The 20,470-nt window shown below is 41.1% G+C and overlaps 1 protein-coding gene across 1 annotated transcript; it reads left to right on the top strand.

Moving 5' to 3' along the window:
• Positions 1–2,121: 2,121 nt before the first annotated feature.
• LOC138870840 (uncharacterized) lies at positions 2,122–5,781 on the top strand. Its single transcript, XM_070148680.1, has 10 exons — positions 2,122–2,388; positions 2,446–2,981; positions 3,081–3,221; positions 3,366–3,431; positions 3,574–3,918; positions 4,048–4,087; positions 4,236–4,346; positions 4,395–4,835; positions 5,420–5,631; positions 5,727–5,781. Exons 1-10 carry the CDS (start codon positions 2,122–2,124, stop codon positions 5,779–5,781), a joined length of 2,214 nt encoding a protein of 737 aa, XP_070004781.1.
• The last annotated feature ends 14,689 nt before the right edge of the window (positions 5,782–20,470 follow it).

Here is a 20,470-nt window from a genome sequence, read left to right as displayed (position 1 = left end):
TCTACAAGTATGAGTGCTGTTAGTACTCTGTGAACTATGTAGGTCCCTTGCCAATTGGGTGAAAATTTTCCTTTCGCTTCATCTTGATGTGGGAAGATCCGCTTCAATACCAGATGCCCCGGTGTGAACTGTCTAGGTCTGACCCTTTTGTTGAAAGCTCTGGACATTCTGTTCTGATAAAGTTGACCATGGCATACCGCATTCATTCTTTTCCCGTCAATAAGATCCAATTGTTCATAGCGACTCCATATCCATCTCCATCACTGAGTTCTGCTTCTTGTATAATTCTCAAAGAAGGAATTTTGACTTCGGCGGGAATGACAACTTCAATACCATATACCAGCAAGTAGGGGGTTGCACCAGTTGATGTGCGGACTGTGGTACGGTACCCCAATAAGGCAAATGGTAATTTCTCGTGCCATTGCTTGTGGTTGTCTACCATCTTTCTCAATATTTTCTTGATATTCTTGTTTGTGGATTCTACGGCTCCATTCATTTGAGGCTTGTATGCTATGGAATTCTTATGCTTGATTTTGAAGGTCTCACACATGGCTTTCATTAAGTCAGTATTGAGGTTGGCGGCATTATCGGTGATGATGGATTCTGGTACCCCGAATCGGCAAACAATATAATCCCTGACAAAATCTGTGATGACTTTCTTGGTTACAACATTATAATATGCATCCTCAACCTATTTTGTGAACCTGTGCCCGTAAGAAGTGGCAGGCTCGATCGGACCGATGACATCCATTCCCTAAGCGGCAAAAGGCCAAGGTGCAACTTGTTGTATTGAGTTCATTTGGTGGTACCCGTATTATATTTGCATGTATTTGACACTGGTGACACCTTTGGACATACCTGATGCAGTCTGTTTCCATAGTCATCCAAAAATATTTTGTTCTCAATATTTTCTTGGCTAAAACGAAACCGTTCATGTCGGGTCCGCAAGTTCCGGCATGTATCTCTTCGACTAGTGATGGTCTTAAGGTCTTTTAATCTATGTTTTGATAATCTAACAAACTTTCTATATAGAACCAGATAAAGGACATGAAGCATGCCTGGTACAATCATTCAAGTTAATCAACTCAAGATAATCTAAGCAATATGCCTTCAGATTCACAAGAACCAGATTAGGGACCTGATCCCTTGGTGTTCCCCTGACAGAAGTATAAATAAACTATACAAGTGGAAAGCAACTACAGAAAGTGACTTCCTGCCACTGTACACGCAAAAGTGCAGCAGACAGTACAACAGTCACTTTCCATTGGGAAAAGGCATGTACTAACCAAGATTTGACATCACCATTGTGATGTATTTTGTAGTATAACAACCTGGTGCAAGGCACAAAAAAGACTTGAGCATTTTCAGTGATATTCTTTCAAGTGCTAGAAATACCTCTCTCAAGAACAAAGTTGTTGCAACCTTAAGGACCAGATCCAAAGATTGAAGATATCTTAAGTCCTTAGGTTTGTTGAGTCTTTGTTATTTGTTCTTCATTGTAACTCCTATCTTGCTTTATTAGAAGCTTTGTTTTAGGAAACTCAAAATCATAAACCATTTGAGTTTGTGTCTTAGCTAGAGTTAGTCGAGTTGTGAAGTCTTTGTAATAGAGTTATTACAAAGTGGCTTGTAATAGAGTTATTACAAGTTAGAATGATTAAAGTCATTGCAACTAGAGAGTGGCAAAGAGGCTTGTGGTTAGAGCATCACAAGTTAGTTAAAGTCTTTGTAACTAGAAGAGTGACAAAGTGGCTTGTGGTGAGAGTACCACAAATTAGTTGAGTTGAATTCTTTGTAATGGAGTCATTACAAAGTGGCTTGTAATAGGTGTTTATAAGTTAGTTAAGTTGAAATCCTACCAGTGTAGGTCGTGGTTTTTTGTCCCCTTGAGTTGGGATTTTTTCACGTAAAAATCATGTGTCTCATTTACATACCGGTTCAGTAGTTAGCACTGTGGGAACTGATATAGGACCAGATCTTTATACAGTTTGGTTCATTAGTATTTTCAATAGAAACTCATAGAGGGCCAGGTACTCTATACTATTTGGTGGACTCATACAAACTAACAATTAGTATCAGAGCGTGTTCTTTCTAAAAGGTTAACACCTAGAAAGGATCTCAATGGTTGCTCGACCTAACTTTGAGGTAGGACAATCAACCTATAGACCTCTTGGATTCAATGGTCAGTATTACGACTGGTCGAAGACTTGTATGCATGATTTCATAATGGTAGAAGATTCAGAACTGTGGGACATCATTTGTGATGGTCCACATGTTCTTATGAAGAAGCTTGGAGAAACTAGAAAAATGGTGCCGAAAAATAGAAAAGAATACAGTGATATTGACAAAAAAGCTGTAGAAAAGAACTTTCGTGCCAAGAAAATCTTGGTATGTGGTATAGGACCTGATGAGTACAATAGAATCTAAGCATGTGATTCTGCCAAGGAAATATGGGAAGCATTGCAAACGGCACATGAAGGAACTACTCAGATTAAACAGTCCAAGATTGACATGCTCACCACCGAGTATGAACTCGTCAGGTTAAAGGATGATGAGTCTATACAAGATATGCACACTAGATTCACGTCTATCATAAATGAGCTTCATTCACTTAGAGAAGTTATTCCCAGAAACAAGCTTGTAAGGAAAGTTCTCAGTGTTCTACGTGGCTCTTGGGAGAGTAAGGTGAATGTTATCACCGAAGCTAAAGATTTACAAACTCTAACCATGGATGAGCTGATTGGAAATCTAAAGACATACGAGATGAAAAGACAGAGAGACAATGAAAGAAGAGAGCCAAAGAAAGAGAAGAACCTGATGCTCAAGGCTAAAAACAATTACTCAAGTGAAGAAGATAGTGATATGGCCTATCTCATCAAAAGATTTCAAAAGATGGTTCGAAGAAATGGTGGTATACCTAAGAGAGGTAGTACAAGCAAACCAAGAATCTATGATCTCTGTCACAACTGCGGAAAGCCAGGGCATTTCATCAAAGACTACCCACTTCTGAGATAGGAGCATTACAAACACAACTCTGATACAACAGCAAAACGGAACCTGGTTCCTGACAAATGTTTCAGCCGAAAAAGTGCAGCTGATAATATTGTGAAGCAAGCTCTTACTACATGGGGAGACTCGTCCAGTGAATCAGAAGGGGAACTATATGCAGAAAACAGTTCCATGATGGCAGTGGAAAATGAAGCAAAGGAATATGATTCACTGTTTGCATTGATAGCTTAGTCTGATGACGATAAAGAGGATGAAAGTGATGAGGTAAATTTTAGGGATGTTCAGAGAAATCTGAAATCCTACTCTTCTAAGAAATTGATATCTCTATCAAATGTTTTAATTGATGTATATTATAGTCTTGATAATGATAAGGAAGCCCTGACCATAGAGCTGGAGATGCTAAACAATCGAGAGATGATCAGGTGGTCTGTATGGTGGATTTAAATGAGACCATAGCTAATCTTGAAAAAGAAAAGGAAGCTCTAAGTGAAAAAATAAATAGTGTAGAAAATTAGAGAGATGACTTGATGGTAGTGGTTGTTGACTTGAGGAAACCATAGAAAGCCTAAGCAAAGAAAAAAATGCCCTAGAAGAGAAAATTGCTGATGTTGAGCAAGCAAGAGATGACTTTTTGGTGGTTATCACAGATCTAGAGGAAACCATTAAGGGACTCAAATCTGAACATAGGCATGTAAGTATTGAAAAAGGGAAGGGAGTAGCTAGTGAGACACATATCAAACTTGAAAAAGAATTAAATGATATGAGAACTAGTATATGTGGTGAACTCGAGAAAAATAGGCAGCTTCAAGCTGAATTGAAGAAAGTAAAAATTGATCTTGAGAAATCTTTCAAGTGTACCTGGTCCTCAGATGCTGTCACTGCCGTGTACTTCAACACTAGTGGAAACAGGTAGGGAACTGGGTTCCAAAAGGAGAAAATTCCTTACAACCCTCACAGCAAGTACGTCACAGTTCTTGATAACTGGCTTTGTTCCCACTGTGGAAACACTGGGCACTTCTAAGAAAATTTCTAGGCCAGGGTTCTATCTATACAGAAAAATAAAGTGTTTGCTGAAAAAGTGACTACTGAAGAGGGACCAGGTACCACTCGCAAAAAATGAATGCTGCCTGCATGTACTAGAAAAGCTCTTATTCATCCCTTTTCTCATTACAAGGGACCCAAACTAGTTTGGGTTCCTAAATCTAACCCATAATTTATATGTGCAGGGAACAGTGAGAAGAAGCAAACTGCAATGGATTAAGGACAGTGGATGCTCAAAGCACATGACTGGAAATACCATGGATTTTCTCTCACTGAAGGCCCTACAGGGAGGGAATGTATCCTTTGGAAATTAAGAAAAAGGGTACATTCTCGGTGTCGTAAAGGTTAAAAAGTCTCTTTCACACTCAATTGAGAACGTGTACTATGTGGATGGCCTGAAGTACAGTCTCTTGAGTGTCTCTCAAATTTGTGATAAAGGGAACAAAGTAGAGTTCTTGTCTAAAGTGTGCACAGTTGCTAATCTGGTAACTGGCGAAGTGGTCCTAGTAGCTAAAAGATACAAGAACATCTATGTTGCTAACTTTGAATATCTACAAGCTGGTGATATGAGATGCTTGAAGTCAGTTGATGATGACGCGGAACTTTGGCATAGAAGATCGGGGCATGCAAGCTTCTCACTTCTGAATAAATTGATTCAGAGGGACCTGGTTCGTGGTCTGTCAAATTCAAGATTCACCTGGACACTGTTTCTTAGAACAAAGGATGAGACTTTCGAGGTATTTGTGGCCTTTGTCAAGAAGATCCAAGTGAAGATAGAATTGAAGGTAGCATGCATTATATATGACCACGGGATAGAATTTGACAACGCCAAATTTGATAAAGTTTTGTAAAAAAAATGGGATCACTCACAACTTCTCAGACCAAGGACTCTACAGCAAAATGGTATTGTTGAAAGAAAGAACAAAACTCTAGAAGACGTGGCACGGACAATGCTCATTGATAGTGGAATCGCCAAAAATTTCTAGGCAGAAGCAATAAACACTGCATGCTACTTGGTGAATAGGTGTATGATCAGGTCCCTCCTAAACAAAACCCCCTATGAGCTGCTCAATGGAAGAAAACCAAACATAACTCATATGAGAATCTTTAGATGCAAATGCTATGTTCTCAACAATAGGAAGGACCAGCTTGGGAAGTTTGATGCAAAAAGCGATGTAGGAATCCTTCTGGGATACTCTCCTTAAAGCAAAGCCCACAAAGTCTACAACAAAAGGGCACACTGTGTGGAAAGAAGTGTTCATGTGCTATTCAACGAGACACCCTCCTCTAACAAAGGAGGAAACAGTGATGATCAACATAATGAACCACTTTTGGTCCCTGGGAAATATCTGATGTTTCAAATGGGAAGGCTGATATGATGAGTCAGATGAAGGAGACAGGTGAATACAATGCAACATCCTCTTCCACTTCTCAAGAGGAACTTGGTACTTCAATTACTACCACTAAAGCTGAAGAAAGAGTTGGAGATGCAGTGCAAGGCACTTCACAAGTAGCAGAACAAGGAATGCAGGGAAATCCATTGCAATGCAAGAGGAACTACATCAATTTGAAAGAAACAAGGTATGTCACCTGGTACCTAGACCCTCAGACAGAATCATTATAGGGACCGGGTGGGTATTCAGGAATAAACTGGATGAACATGGAAATACTATAAGGAACAAAGCAAGACTTGCTGTCCAAGGATACAATCAGGAGGAAGGGATATTATGATAAGACTTTTACCCCAATAGCTTGCATGGAAGCTACTAGGATCCTCATTGCCTTTGCTTCACATATGTAATTCACACTATTCCAAATGGATGTGAAAAGTGCCTTCTTGAATGGTTTTCTCAAGGAAGAAGTCTATATCAAGCTACCTCCAGGTTTTGAACTTCATGTACATCCTGAACAGATATTCAAATTGGATAAGGCATTGTACGGATTGACACAGGCCCCTAGAGCCTGGTACGAGAGACTATTCAAGTTTTTCTTTGGAAATGGCTTCATAAGAGGAAAAATTGACAATACATTGTCTTTGAAGAAACGGGGAAGGAACCTGCTCATTGATCAGATTTATGTGGATGACATAATATTTGGAGCTACAGTTGACTCACTATGTGAAGAATTTGCTAAACTCATGGGAAGTGAGTTTGAAATGAGTATGATGGGGGAACTGAATGTCTTCCTAGGTCTTCAAATGAAGCAGTCCATAGAGGGAACGTGTATCAGTCAGCAGAAATATATCAAAGAACTCTTGAAAAGGTTTGATATGGAAGCATCAAAGGCCAGACATTGTACTTAGTATGGGATTATATGCAAGGTTCCAATCAAATTCTAAGGAATCTCATATGAAAGCTTTTAAGAGAATTCTGAGATATTTTAAGGGCACACAGAACCTGGTTCTGTTCTATTCTTCAGGGGACAATTTCAACTTTATTGGCTATGCTGACGGTGATTATGCAGGTTATCTGGTGGACAGGAAAAGCATATCTAGAATGGCTCATTTCCTTGGATCATGTTTTATCTCATGGGGTACAAGGAAACAAAACTCAGTAACTCTCTCAACAATTGAAGCAGAATATGTTGCAGCTGCCTCGTGTTGTGCTTATTCATTGTGGATCAAACAACAATTGGAAGATTTTGGTGTATACATTGATTGTGTAACACTTCTATGTGACAATACCAATGCTCTCAACATGGCAAAGAACCCGGTTCAACACAAAAGAACCAAGCACATTGATGTCAGACACCATTTCTTAGGGACAATATGGAAAAGAGTCTTATTTGTATAAGATTTTGTTGCACATAAGATGAAATTGCAGATATCTTCACCAAAGCTCTGAGCAGGGAATACTTTGAGAAACAGGATGGCACTGGGGTTACTTAAACCTAATTGAGAACCTGGTTCTACTGACATGACTATGATAGTCACACTAAGGTAAAATAGGCTAAAGTATTTTCTAATTCGGTCTAACTCACTTTTGTACCATTGCAGGTAAACAAGCATGATGATCATAGAAGCTAAAGGTATAGTGTTGAACTTCGGAGGAGGGCTGCAATATCCTTTTACAAAAAAATAGGTCAGGAACCTGGTTCCTGTACCACAGGTTAGTAGTAATGTGTTTTCGCATGCTTATTCAAAAGGATAGCAAAATTAATTCAGCCGCCACATCATCTGACTTTTCAGAGTTTGCATAACACGTCTTGTCTCTCAAATCCTTTCACTTCCTCTGCACGTTACATATTCCCACAAACCAACCGTCATTTCAAAACTCTTCAGAACCTGTTCCTCTTCCTTCTCTCTTTCTTCCATACAACCCTCACACTCCCAGCAGTTCTGAACAATTATCTCCCTTTGCATCTCTTTAATTTTTCCTTCAAAACTCTCTACCACTTCTCTCACCATGGCCAACGAACAATCGTCTCCTTCTCCTGCCATCAACACCACTCCCACATCTCCACCTCCTTAACACCACCACAAGAAACCCACTGCTATTGTACCCATACATGGTTCCTCTTCATCTCAAGTCACCTCTACTCCTCCGTCAAACCCTGTCTCACTTCCATGTGTTGCAAACCCTACTTCTCTTCCTTCTTCTAAACAAACCAAAAGTGCTACTCCTCAGGCGTCAGTGGTATTTGAGGAAGATCCCGATCAGTACTTGAACTCCTCTATTCTAGGCTCAGTGGCTCCTACGGAGTCACCAAAAAAGGAAGTGGCACTAAATATCATGGCTATCACTACTAAGAGTTTTATGAATGAAGAAGCCTCCCCTTTACCTGAATCTTAGGGGAAGAAACTCCATTCTTAGGGGTTGAAAGGACTTTGATGAAAAACCTGTTGAAGAACCTGATTCTCTGTCAGCTGAAACAAACTAAGAGGTTGCAGAAGAAAGAGGCTTCTGAGTCTGCCTTGCAGAAAAGTAAGCAGAGTATTAAGAAAAAGAAGTAGAGGTTGATGAAATAAGGGGAAGTTGTGGCTGACAAACACATTCTAGTGGTTGAGGTTGATAAAGATGTTGTGGCAGAACCTAGTTCCCTAGTGAAAAGATCTACAAAAGTCCAAAAGTTTGTGGTTGAGAAAGATTTGTTTGAAGGTGACATAGTGTGGCTGTTGCACGCAGGAATGGGAAGTTTGTTGAAATGTCTAGAAAACAAAAGTGGAAAACTGTGGGAAGACCTAGTTTAATGAAGACCATTCCAAGTGATAGTGGCCTTGGGCAGGAGAGTTTGAGAACTCAGAAAAGTCTTGCGAGGTCGAACGTTTGACCCAGCAATCTTGGAGATGGCAGGTATGAGGCAAGTTCTGGACTTAGGTAACAAGTGGAGAACCTGCGGGAGAAACTGCTTGACTAACAGTTGTCTGCAAATGGCCGCATGGACCTGGTTCTCAAAACCATTGTTGCTTCCTCTTCCAAGCCTCCCTCTTTTAGTTCCCCCTAGGATCTTCTCAGTGGCTAGTTATCTTTTGCTATGATGTTTTATGGCTATTGTTTTCTTTTTGTTTATCTTTTTATGATGGCATGTTGGATTTCACTGTTGCTGCTCTTGTTGAAATAGTCTACTTTCTTATCAATGAAACAACTCTTCTTTTGCTTGTACAATGCTTGTTTTCCTTTTTGCTTCTCCTTTATATCATGTTGTGTGCACATATGTGGCATGAGTTAGCTTTGTTAGACTTCTTTATGCCGTTTTGTCTGACTGTGTCTTTTTGTTAATGCCAAAAGGGGGGAAGAATCGATTAAAGGGTAATTGTAGCAAGTAATTAAGGGGGAAGCATAGAGTTAGGGGGAACATATGCGGTTCCTAGTACCTTATCTGGTTAAGTCAAATAGTCATCAATGTTAAAAGTTTGTCATCATCAAAAAAGGGGAAATTGATGGGCTTAAGGTCTTTTAATCTATGTTTTGATGATCTAACAAACTTTCTATATAGAACTAGATAAAGGACCTGAAGCATGCATGGTACAATCATTCAAGTTAATCAACTCAAGATAATCTGAGCAGTGTGCCTTCAGATTCACAAGAACCAGATTAGGGACTTGATCCCTTGGTGTACCCCTGACAGAAGTATAAGTCAACTATACAGGTGGAAAGCAACTGCAGAAAGTGACTTCCTGCCACTGTACACGCGAAAGTGCAGCAGACAGTGCAGCAGTCACTTTCCATTAGGCAAAGGCATGTACTAACCAAGATTTGACATCACCATTGTGATGTATTTTGTAGTATAACAACCTGGTGCAAGGCACAAAAAAGACTTGAGCATTTTCAGTGATATTCTTTCCAGTGCTAGAAACACCTCTCTCAAGAACAAAGCTGTTGCAACCTCAAGGACCAGATCCAAAGATTGAAGATATCTTAAGTCCTTAGGTTTGTTGAGTCTTTGTTATTTGTTCTTCATTGTAACTCCTATATTGATTTATTAGAAGCTTTATTTTAGGAAACTCAAAATCATAAACCATATGAGTTTGTGTCTTGGCTAGAGTTAGTCAAGTTGTGAATTCTTTGTAATACAATTATTACAAAGTGGCTTGTAATAGAGTTGTTACAAGTTAGAGTGATTAAAGTCTTTGCAACTAGAGAGTGGCAAAGTGGCTTGTGGTAACAGCATCACAAGTTAGTTAAAGTCTTTGTAACTAGAAGAGTGACAAAGTGGCTTGTGGTGAGAGTACCACAAGTTAGTTGAGTTAAATTCTTTGTAATGGAGTCATTACAAAGTGGCTTGTAATAGGTGCTTGCAAGTTAGTGAAGTTGAAATCCTACCAGTGTAGGTCATGATTTTTTGTCCCCTTGAGTTGGGATTTTTCCAAGTAAAAATCTTGTGTCTCATTTACATACTGGTTCAGTAATTAGTATTGTGGGAACTGATATAGGACCATATCTCTATATAGTTTGCTTCATTAGTATTTTCAATGGAAACTCATAGAGGACTAGGTACTCTATACTATTTGGTGGACTCATACAAACTAACAAGCAGTTTGGAAGCTTCCTTGGCATCAACGCACCATAATAATCCTAATTCTGGAGTCCTTCTATTCAAAATTCCTCCACTTTGGAAGAAATGGTTGGATAATCTTCGGAGTGTGCATTTTTGAGTATGATTTGCATGCTCGGGGTATTCTCCTTTTTCCAAGTATTCCTTGATATCATGCAACCTCGGATTCCCATCCATTTCTTCTTCAACATGAGCACAATAAGCTGGATGATTATGGATTCTTATTGGAACAGGGTCGATGAAATTCTTGTCCGAGTGGTGTATCATGGAGGACAAAGTGGCTAATACATATGCGAACTCATTCTGGATTCTCGGATCATGTTTGAACTCTATCTTTGTGAACCTCTTCATCAACTCTTACACATGATATAGATATGGTAATATTTTGGTATTCTTTATAGCCCACTCTCCTAGAACCTGATGTGCAAGAAGGTCTGAATCACCAATTACCAGCAATTCTTGGATATTCATGTCAATGGCCAAATTGATCCCCAAGATGCAAGCCTCATATTCTGCCATATTGTTGGTGCACGAAAACTTGAGTTTTGTAGATATCAGGTAATGTTGACCTGTCTCTGACACCAAAACGGCTCCAATACCCACTCCTTTGAAGTTCGCGGCCCCATCAAAGAACATTCTCCAATTGTCGTAAGTTTCAGTGATATCTTCTCCTACAAATGATACTTCTTCATCGGGAAAATATGTTTTTAGTGGTTCGTATTCTCCTCCTATAGGATTTTCTGTAAGATGATCTGCTAATGCTTGTCCCTTGACTGCCTTCTGAGTTACATAGACAATATCAAATTCACTCAATAGTATCTGCCATTTTGTTAGTTTCCCTGTAGGCATGGGTTTCTGGAAATTATATTTCAGAGGATCAATCCTTTATATGAGATATGTAGTGTAGGCACAGAAGTAGTGCCTCAATTTCTGAGGTATCCACGTCAGGGTGCAACAGGTGCATTCCAGTAAAGAATATCATGCTCCATAGGGTGTGAACTTCTTACTCAGATAGTATATGGCATGCTATTTTCTCCCCGTCTCATCGTGTTATCCCAAGACACAACCGAAAGCCCTATCTAGTACGAACAAATAGAGTAGCAGAGGTCTCCTAGGTTCTGGCGGGACCAGGACTGGTGATGTGGATAAATATTACTTGATTTTGTCAAAAGCTTTCTGGCAGTCTTTAGTCCAACTTGTTGCGGCATCCTTCTTTAACATTTAGAAAATTGGCTCACAGATCACGGTCGATTGTGCTATGAAGCAGCTGATATAATTGAGACGCCCCAAGAAACTCGTCATATCATTCTTGATCTTTGGAGGTGGCAAATCCTGGATTGCTTTGACCTTTGACGGGTCTAGATATATTACTCGGCGGCTGACGATGAATCCTAACAACTTCCCGGTAGGGACCCCAAAAACACATTTTGCGGGGTTCAGTTTTAGATTGTACCTTCGAAGCCGATCAAAGAACTTTCTCAAATTCGCTATATGATTTGTACCCTTCTTGGATTTGATTATGACATCATCCACGTACACTTTTATCTCCTTGTGTATCATGTCGTGGAAAATGGTTGCCATGGCTCTTATATAAGTGGCCCTAATATTCTTTAGACCAAATGGCATCATTTTATAGCAATACAATCCCTATGGCGTAATAAAGGTTGTCTTCTCGGCATCTTCTTCATCCATCCAGATTTGATAATATCCCGCAAAGCAATCCACAAAGGATTGGAGTTCATGCTTGGCACAATTGTCGATTAGTATGTGTATATTGGGTAACGGGAAATCATCTTTGGGATTTGCTCTGTTTAAATCCTAATAGTCGACACATACTCTGACCTTCCCATCCTTCTTTGAAACTAACATGATGTTAGCCAACCAGGTAGGATATTCGACCACTCTGAGAACCTTAACTTCGATATGCTTGGTGACTTCCTCTTTTATTTTCAGACCCATATCTGGCTTGAACTTTCTGAGCTTCTGCTTTACATGCAGACACATTGGGTTGGTAGGTAGTTTATGAGCCACTATAGACGTGCTCAAACCGGTCATATCATCATAAAACCATGCAAAAATATCTTCATACTCTTTCAGGATACATGTGTACTTTTCTTTCTCTGATAGGGACGGGTGAATGCTTATGTGAGTTTCTTTCACTGTTTCAGAATCTCCCAAATTGACTCTCTCGGTTTTGTCCAGATTAGACTTAGGCTTGTTCTCAAAACTTTCCACTTCTCTGACAATTTCTTCGGGTATTATATCATCTTCTTCTATTTCCTCTGAATCACTATCCTTATGTTGCGTTGTCTCATTACATGCCACAGTTTTTGGTTCATCAGGATAAGTAATAATAATGTTGTAGAGAAATGTAAAGGATAATAGTGAATATTAAAATAACAATGCATTAAATAAATCTTGAAAACATCAAACAAGTGCGGCTCGATGACTCGAGACAAAACAAAATATGTTCAAAACAAAATACTGAAAATTTCTTAAATACTTAAAATTGCTTTTAAAAATAGATCAAGCTAATTGACAGGCTACCTAGGAACTCGACAGGCCCAAGACGATGCAGTAGTCTAGTTTTTTAGAACAACTCATTTTCCCACGGTCTAAATTGTAAGGTCTTCCTCCTCCTCCTCCTCCTCCTCAACTATTGCACTGCAATCCATGTCTTCATCATCCAGAAATAGGTTCCTTAGGCTAGCTAAAGCTTCATCTTCTTCAGATCCCCATATCATGTCAGTTTGTTTTGGAATGTCTGGTGAAAATGAGGTATTGGCTGTTCAAAAGGGTAATAAGGACCATGCCATGGTGGCGATCAATCATTGTACTCCTGCCAGGTGTACTGATATCCAAGTCCAAAAGTCATACCATGGTACTTTAACTGTACCGGCTTGGTAATCCCTTAGAGATTCTTGCCGAGACTCTTGCCGGGTTCATATCTTGTCCATAGCAATATGCTTTCAATCTTGTCGCTCCACCATTTGTCTTTCCCAATTTTATTGATGCGCTCGATGCGATGGTACATTTCTCCACCCAACTTCCTTCTATTCTCGACAACTGGAATAGTTTGATTGGTGTAAATAGGATTACTTCCATCCCCGTGGATGATTACTTCCTGATGATTCCATTCAAACTTCATGGCCTGGTGTAGAGTAGAGGCTAAGACCCTAGCATCATGTATCCACAGTCGTCCCAATAGCAGATTGTATGTGGCGGATATGTCCAATACTTGAAATTCAACATCAAACCAAGTCAGTCTCATCTGCAAACAGAGGTTGGTCTCCCCGATTATGGCCCTTTGGGACCCATAAAATGCTTTCATGTTCATAGTTAATGCTCGTATTTCATGCAAACCTTTACCCAACCTCTTCAAAGTAGTCAATAGACAAATGTTGAGACTCGAACCCCCATCTATCAGGACCCTGGTGATGAATTTGTCCTCAAATTGCACTGTGATATGTAGTGCCCTATTGTGACTCAGTCCTTCCGGTGGCAGCTCGTCTTCGTGAAAAGTGATATTTTAGCTTCCCAACACTTGTCCTACCATGTTGGCCATTTCTCCATTGGTGATGTTATTGGGTACATAAGCTTCGTTCAACACTTTTATCGATGCATTCCTATGCACCTCAAAATTCTGTAAGATATCTGAGCAGGGGTTTTGTTCAGATGATGAACCACAGAATACTCTCTTGCTTGCACCTTTCTCCAAAGATCATCCGAGTCAGTTTCAATGATAGGCTGCTTGGGAGTGGCTTCTTTACTTGTTCCTCCCAAATGCTCGAGTGTGTAAACCCTACCAGTCCTGGTTATACCTTGTGCTGCACCGATTTCTTCCATTTCCCCTTTCCTTTCCTTCTTACTCCTACAGTGTAGTTCCAAGGTATGGCATTGGACTTAAAGGACGGTGTAGGTGCTACTGTCACGGTGAAGGGTGTGGTCACTTCCATCTTAAATGAAGTTAACGTAACTGAGGGCGTTGTTACTGCAACCTCAAATGGGGTTGGTGTAGTTACTTAAGCCTCAATTGGTGACTAAATCTGCACCATAATAGGTGTGAGAATGACTGGAGGTATTTTAGGTTCATCCCCTTCACGAATGAGCCCGATTGATCCTTCCGGATCCCATTCTTCATCAGTTTCGATCATATTTACCCCCTCGCCCTTGTGATCCGGGAGGGGATTGTTGTGGACATTAGGTGCAACCTCTTTTGCTTGTATAACCTTGGTGTCAATCAATGTCTAGATCTTATCCTTCAAAGTGAGACATTCATGGATAGTATGACACTTCATGCCCGAGTGGTAGGCACATGTCTTGTTTGTCATTGTCTGCATTGATGACATATTGATCTGCTCACGTAGTATAGATGAGAACGAGCGGCATTTGAGGTTAGTGCTTCAGACCATGTGAGAATAGAAGCTATATGCTAAGTTCTCTAAGTGCGAGTCCTATTTAGACTCCGTGGCTTTCTTGGGGAATGTTGTATCAGGTGAGAGTATTAAGGTAGATCCAGGAAGGTCAAGGCAGTCCATAGTTGGCCTCGTCTTACCACAACAACTGAGATCAGGAGTTTTATGGCATTAGTAGGTTATTATCATCGGTTCGTAGAGGGATTCTCATCTATTGCAGAACCTTTGACTAGATTGACCCAGATGGGTGCATTGTTCCGATGGTCCGATGATTGTGAGGCGAGCTTTCAGAAACTCAAGACCGCATTTACTATAGTGAAGGTGTTAGCTTTTCGATTCAGGGATGTATACTGTATATTACGACTCTTTATGAATTGGCATGAGTGGTGTGTTGATGCACGAGGGGCAAGTTATTGAATATGGTTCACGTCAACTGAAGCCCCACGAGAAGAATTACGCCATGCATGATTTGGACGCGATAGTTCATGCTTTCAAGATGTGGAGGCATTATCTTTATGGGGTGTCCCCCACGATTTACACCAATCATCGCAGCTTGCAGCATTTTTTTAAGCAGAGGGATCTTAATTTGAGGTAGCGCATGTGGCTTGAGTTACTGAAGGACTATGATATTACAATCCTTTATCATCCGAGCACGACAAATGTGGTTGCGGATGCTTTGAGCAGAAAGTCCAAGAGTATGGGTAGTTTGAAATTCATTTAAGCAAAGAGAGGCCCTTGTCTTTGTACATTCAATCCTTAGCTAACAAAATTGTGAGGCTGGATATTTTAGAACCCAATTGAGTTCTTGCATGTGTTGTGGCTCAGTCTTCATTATTTAAGTGGATCAAGGCTAGTCAGCACGATGATTCGCACTTTCTTGTTTTTATAGAGACGGTGCTACAGGGTGGTGCCAAGGAGATTACTATTAGTGAGGATGGTGTTCTGCGACTCTAGGGTTGCCTATGTGTCTCCAATATTGATGGCTTAAGGGAGAAGATTCTAGAGGAGGTACACAGTTCTCGGTATTCTATTCATCCAGCTGCTACCAAGATATTTCGCGACTTGAGGCAACATTATTGGTGGCGGTGGATGAATAAAGACATAGTTGAGTATGTACCGAGATGCCTAAACTGCCAGCAGGTTACGAATCAGCACCAGAGGCTAGGAGGCCTAATTCAGCAGATGATTATACTGGAGTGGAAAGGGAGAGCATCACTATGGACTTCGTAGTTAGGTTGCCGCGAACGTTGAGGAAGTTTGATGACATTTGGGTCATTGTCGACAGGCTGACCAAGTTGGCACACTTTATTCTAGTGATGCCTATGTACTCATTAGAGAGATTGGCCCAGGTTTACATTTAGAAGATTGTCTGGTTGCATGGTGTGCCTGTTTTCATCATTTCAGATAGAGGCCCTCAGTTCACTTCGCTTTTTTGGAGACCAGTACAGAGTGAGTTGGGTACCCGGGTAGAGCTTAGCATAACCTTTCATCTACAGACCGACAGGCAGTCAGAGCGGAGAGTTCAGATCTTGGAGGATATGCTCAGAGCATGAAGGGAGGATATGCTCAAAACCCAAGGCATGAATCTCCTCAAGGGTTTCCCTCTAAGACAACCACTTTACGTAGTCGGTCGTCGTTCTTAAACGGGCCTCGACTATCTCCACATTGATTTTATACTGGGCCAGAATTCCTTCAACCTCGGAGGAATAAATCAAGGTTGCCTCTAATTTGGACTTCAACCCAGTGTATTCCCGACCAAGATCATCTCGTTCCGCGACGGATAAACCCAGTTGTGCCCCGAGTTTGCCTTTTAGCCGAAACCACTTGTCGGCCTTGTCCTTTGCCACCCGAAGCTGGTCCTTGATCGATGCTAGATCCTCTTTTGTAACCTCCTTTCCGAGGCCAACATGTCCATCCTACTCCTCAATGCCTCGGCCGTAGTCTTGACCTCGTTCATCTCGTCCCAGAGCTGGCCAATCAAGTCTATTTTCTTTTGGACCTGCAAGGTTGCGTCGTTAGTCACTATGTGTAACGTCTCATTTTTAGCCTCAAATATCTTTATCTTCTCGATCAGTTTGGCATACTCCTTTTTGACGGACAATGCCTCCTTCTGTGCTTTTTCCAGCACGGCTCGAAGAATTGGGAGGTCTTTGAGGGCTTCGTCTTTTTGTTCATTGAGAACCCTATAGATGTCCTTCTACCGAACATGCTCTTTGAACTCGAACTCGAGCTGGCTAACTTCCATTCGAGATCGAAGGAAGCTTTCATGGTGGAGCACCGAAGCCTGAAAAACAAAACGATAAGATCATTAAAGCATGCTGAAACTAAGCAAGACTCGCAAAGTGAACAAGGGATAAGAAACTTACTCGGTACAATGCCTATTGTGCCTCGTTGAAGAGGCTTGACGTGCCTACTTTGTTCATCTTCGTCGGGTCCTCCTCGGTCACCGAGCAACAAAGATAGCCGACCACACCCACCGAAGCAAATAGCAACCGGGTGTCTGCCAGGAGAGTCAACACAACCGTTGTTATACGAACGAGGTCCACACTCAGAGCAGGGAGCTACCTCACCAGCTTCAGAATTGAGTTTGGCTCGCCTGCTCCCGATGGCGCATCCTTTTTTGGGAACTCTAGGTGACCAAGCCTGAAATAATCCTCTAACACGCCCATGTCCATGCCATCGAAAACATGTTGAGGGCCTCATCTGCGCCCCGTGCCATCTAATTTGATTTCTCCTTGTCGGCCTAAGCCTAGTCGAACATAGACTCTGTGTGAGACGGTGACTCCACGATGTCTATGACACCGGCTATTTCCTTCGAGGCAAAAATAGCTTCTCGGGAGGCCGTAGATTCTGATTTCCCTTCTGGCTCCCGAGCTAAAGAAGGGTTGGCCTCTCGGCCACTTTCCCCGGTAGCCACCTACTCTCATTCTTCAATGTTCGACCTATGAGGGATGAACTCTAGATCATCGTCTTCAGGGTAATCCATAAGCTGGAAGAGGGAGTCAAGGTCCGGTACCCTGGGTACTCTTCTTGTTGCTTTTCCGGACACGGACAGTTACCCTCTTCTTTTTCACCTCGGCGTCCGGGGAGAGGATTTCATCTTTTTCTTTTTTTTCTTCTTCTTCTTCTCCTACCATGCAACAACTCTTGGCTATCCCGAAGCGGAAGGTTCAGCAAGTGAGGATGGAGCCTCGTCCTCAACCAGTGGCCGAAGCTCAGTGGTCTTGGGAAAATGTGAAAAAAGGAAAAAGACTTAGTAAAAACAAAGGTTAAGTATGAAAGTAGAATTGGTCTGGAGGAGGAATCACCATGGGAACAAGCCTCCCGATTGCCCTTTGAAAGCTTGCGCCACTCGCGCTCAAAAGTACTACATTTATTTGCAGATCCCCTTGATCCACTCCTTGAAGTAGGGGACTGCATTAGAAACTTGGGCAAGCGCTGAACAACGATAGGCACAAGCAATTAGAAAAAGAACAAAAAAAGAACTAAGATACTCAGAAAGCAAAGAAAACTTACAAGCTGAGTTCCATTTTTCAAGGAACAGTAAAAATTCGGGGGGAATGAGATCTTCAGTCTTCACCCGAATGAACCTCCCCTGCCAACCCCGATCTTGATCTTCATCAATGCTCGAGAATGAAGCTTTGCTTGCTCGATGGACGAGCTTGATCAACCCCCCTCGGAAAACTCGGGGACTATAGAGATGAAGCATGTGGTAACGGGCAAGCTGAGGTGCTTCGGTGTTGTTGACGAAGTGGCGGAGGAGGATTACGATCCTCCTAAAGGACAAGTGAATCTTCCCAAGGTAGACCTTGTACATTTTACAGAAGTTAAGGATTATAGGGTCCATCGGGGTAAGCGTGAAAGGGTAAGTATAAACACTTAGATACCCTTCCACGTGGGTAGTAATGTCCTCATTGGGCATGGGGACGACCACTTCCTTTCCCTCCCAGTTGTAGTCCACCCGAACTGTAGGGAGTGTGTTTTCAGTAACAGAGCATTTGTACCTCCCCCTCGCCTCGGTCTTGTTGACTAGAGGATTTTTCGACTTTAAAATCGTTCTCAATGGAGAACCCCCCGAGAATGAAGCTCTTCAAAGGAGGTTCCGGGGCCACCTCAAAAATGGTCACCTCAACATCCGTGGATGGGTTGGAAGTTGAAGGGACGGTCTGCTGAGGTACGGATTTGGAGGTTCTTGCCATCGGATTCGGGAAAAATATGAAAATTTGAAGGTGGGGATGAAGGTTTGAAGATAAGGATAAATGTATGACGGTCAGACTTGAAGATTTGAAGATGAAAGTATGAAGATCTGAAAACCAATGTGTGAAGGCTTGAAGGGGTTGGAATTAAGTAAGGATATCGAGGGTACATCAAGGAGCTATGGAAACGGAAAGTAAAAAAGTGAAAAGGGGTCGGCGATTTTATAGAGAAAGGGTAATCAATACATGACGTTTTGCATTCGGGGACGGTCAATCGGCGGTTGACACGTGTTCGAAGTCAGACGACGTGACTGATGGGACGTTTCGCTAACCCGTCAACTCGGTTGTAGCGTACGAAAGAAGGAACCGAGGTTAACTTATCGCTTTCTGACGCTTCGATAAATCTACTCTCCAAAAAATGATGGGACTATCTCTGTACGGGTAAAATCAGGAGGAGGAGGGTACAAAGTTTTCCTCGATTAGGAAACAAAGGGGAAGCATGACTCGACGTGATCAAAATCGAGGCCCTGGAACTTCTCATATCGAAACCTGGGAGGAGTGAACAACGTATCTGAGATCAGGCACGACAGGATAATGAACCCAGACCAAGTTTAGCTTCTGGACCTCGGGAAACACGGAGAACGGTTATGCATGACGAGTAGGGGGGTGTAATGTTCGGCCTCAACCGGATATTAAGGGCCGAATCCCATCCAATATCAACTATGGATCGAGATTTACCAAAAAAAGAAGATTTTTACCTTATTTAGACTTATATTAGGATTGAAATTCCCCTACTATATAAAGTGGAATGTTTTCTTTATTTTGACACATTGTGACACGCAAATCAAAGCAATAAAAGTTTATTTTTGTCTTCTAACTATTGTTCAAAGTGTTCTTTATTTTGTTCTCTGATTTATTCACGACTGAGCTTGTATCGAGGGTCTGATCGAGGAAAAAGTCCATTGTTCAATCTAAGATCAAGATGGACCATCACGTTGCGATTGATTTGATCATTTATGTTATCTCTAACTCATTTATCTAATATTCTTAATCATTCGTATTGAATTAAATCACATATCGGCTTTTAAATCGCATACAAATTTAATTGTTACTTATTTTATGGGTAAACACTTGTATCTATCACTTTAGAATGGACTGATAGATCTTAAATTTAGTTTGATGCTAAAAGAAATTTTACGCTATTGTCATTTAGAATATGAATTAAATTTCAGAGAAGTTCTCATCATGGTACATTAGTTGTAAAACGAGTTACATGGGATAAGACGTATTGCAAACACATCTGTCGGGACCAACGATTATTGTGATGGAGTGATAGATACTCTTTTATTCTTAATCAAAGGTTTAGGTTCGAGCTTTTGGTTTAAAGTCTCCTTTATTTGAATTTAACCGGACGTCAATACAAATACAGGATGCATAGCAAACTAAACAAAGAAAAAGAACATCTGCTGTGCAGTTCCTTCTGTTTTTAGCAAGGAGTAATTGGTGGATAAAATCTGATAGGAGACTCTGTCTACCATATATAGTATATATTTGTGTCATGACTTTGTGTCGTAAGTCTAGCAATTTCCATTTAATTAACGGCAGCCACTTATTTTCAGCTCTATTTCCCAACCCCCTCTTCCCTACCTGTAAAGTCGTAATATAATGGAGTCAACGTACCTTTTCTTCCCACTTCATACATAATTAAGCAGGGTGAACTCTATAAAATAAAGAAACAAGGAGCGGAAGATAAAGATGGTAAAAACCATTGTCATCTCGTATATTACTGATGAAAACTTCAGTAATGTATAAAAA

This window comes from Nicotiana sylvestris, chromosome 6 (assembly GCF_000393655.2).
Source record: "Nicotiana sylvestris chromosome 6, ASM39365v2, whole genome shotgun sequence".
Classification (NCBI taxonomy): domain Eukaryota; kingdom Viridiplantae; phylum Streptophyta; class Magnoliopsida; order Solanales; family Solanaceae; genus Nicotiana; species Nicotiana sylvestris.
This window is presented reverse-complemented; position numbering and strand designations above follow the sequence as displayed.

Coding starts and splice junctions, on each gene's coding strand:
- LOC138870840 (XM_070148680.1), top strand. CDS start 2,122: ATGGTTGCTCGACCTAACTTTGAGGTAGGACAATCAACCTATAGACCT. Junction 2,982..3,080: donor CACAACTGCGGAAAGCCAGG/GCATTTCATCAA, acceptor CAAATGTTTCAG/CCGAAAAAGTGCAGCTGATA. Junction 5,632..5,726: donor ATCAATTTGAAAGAAACAAG/GTATGTCACCTG, acceptor AAATACTATAAG/GAACAAAGCAAGACTTGCTG.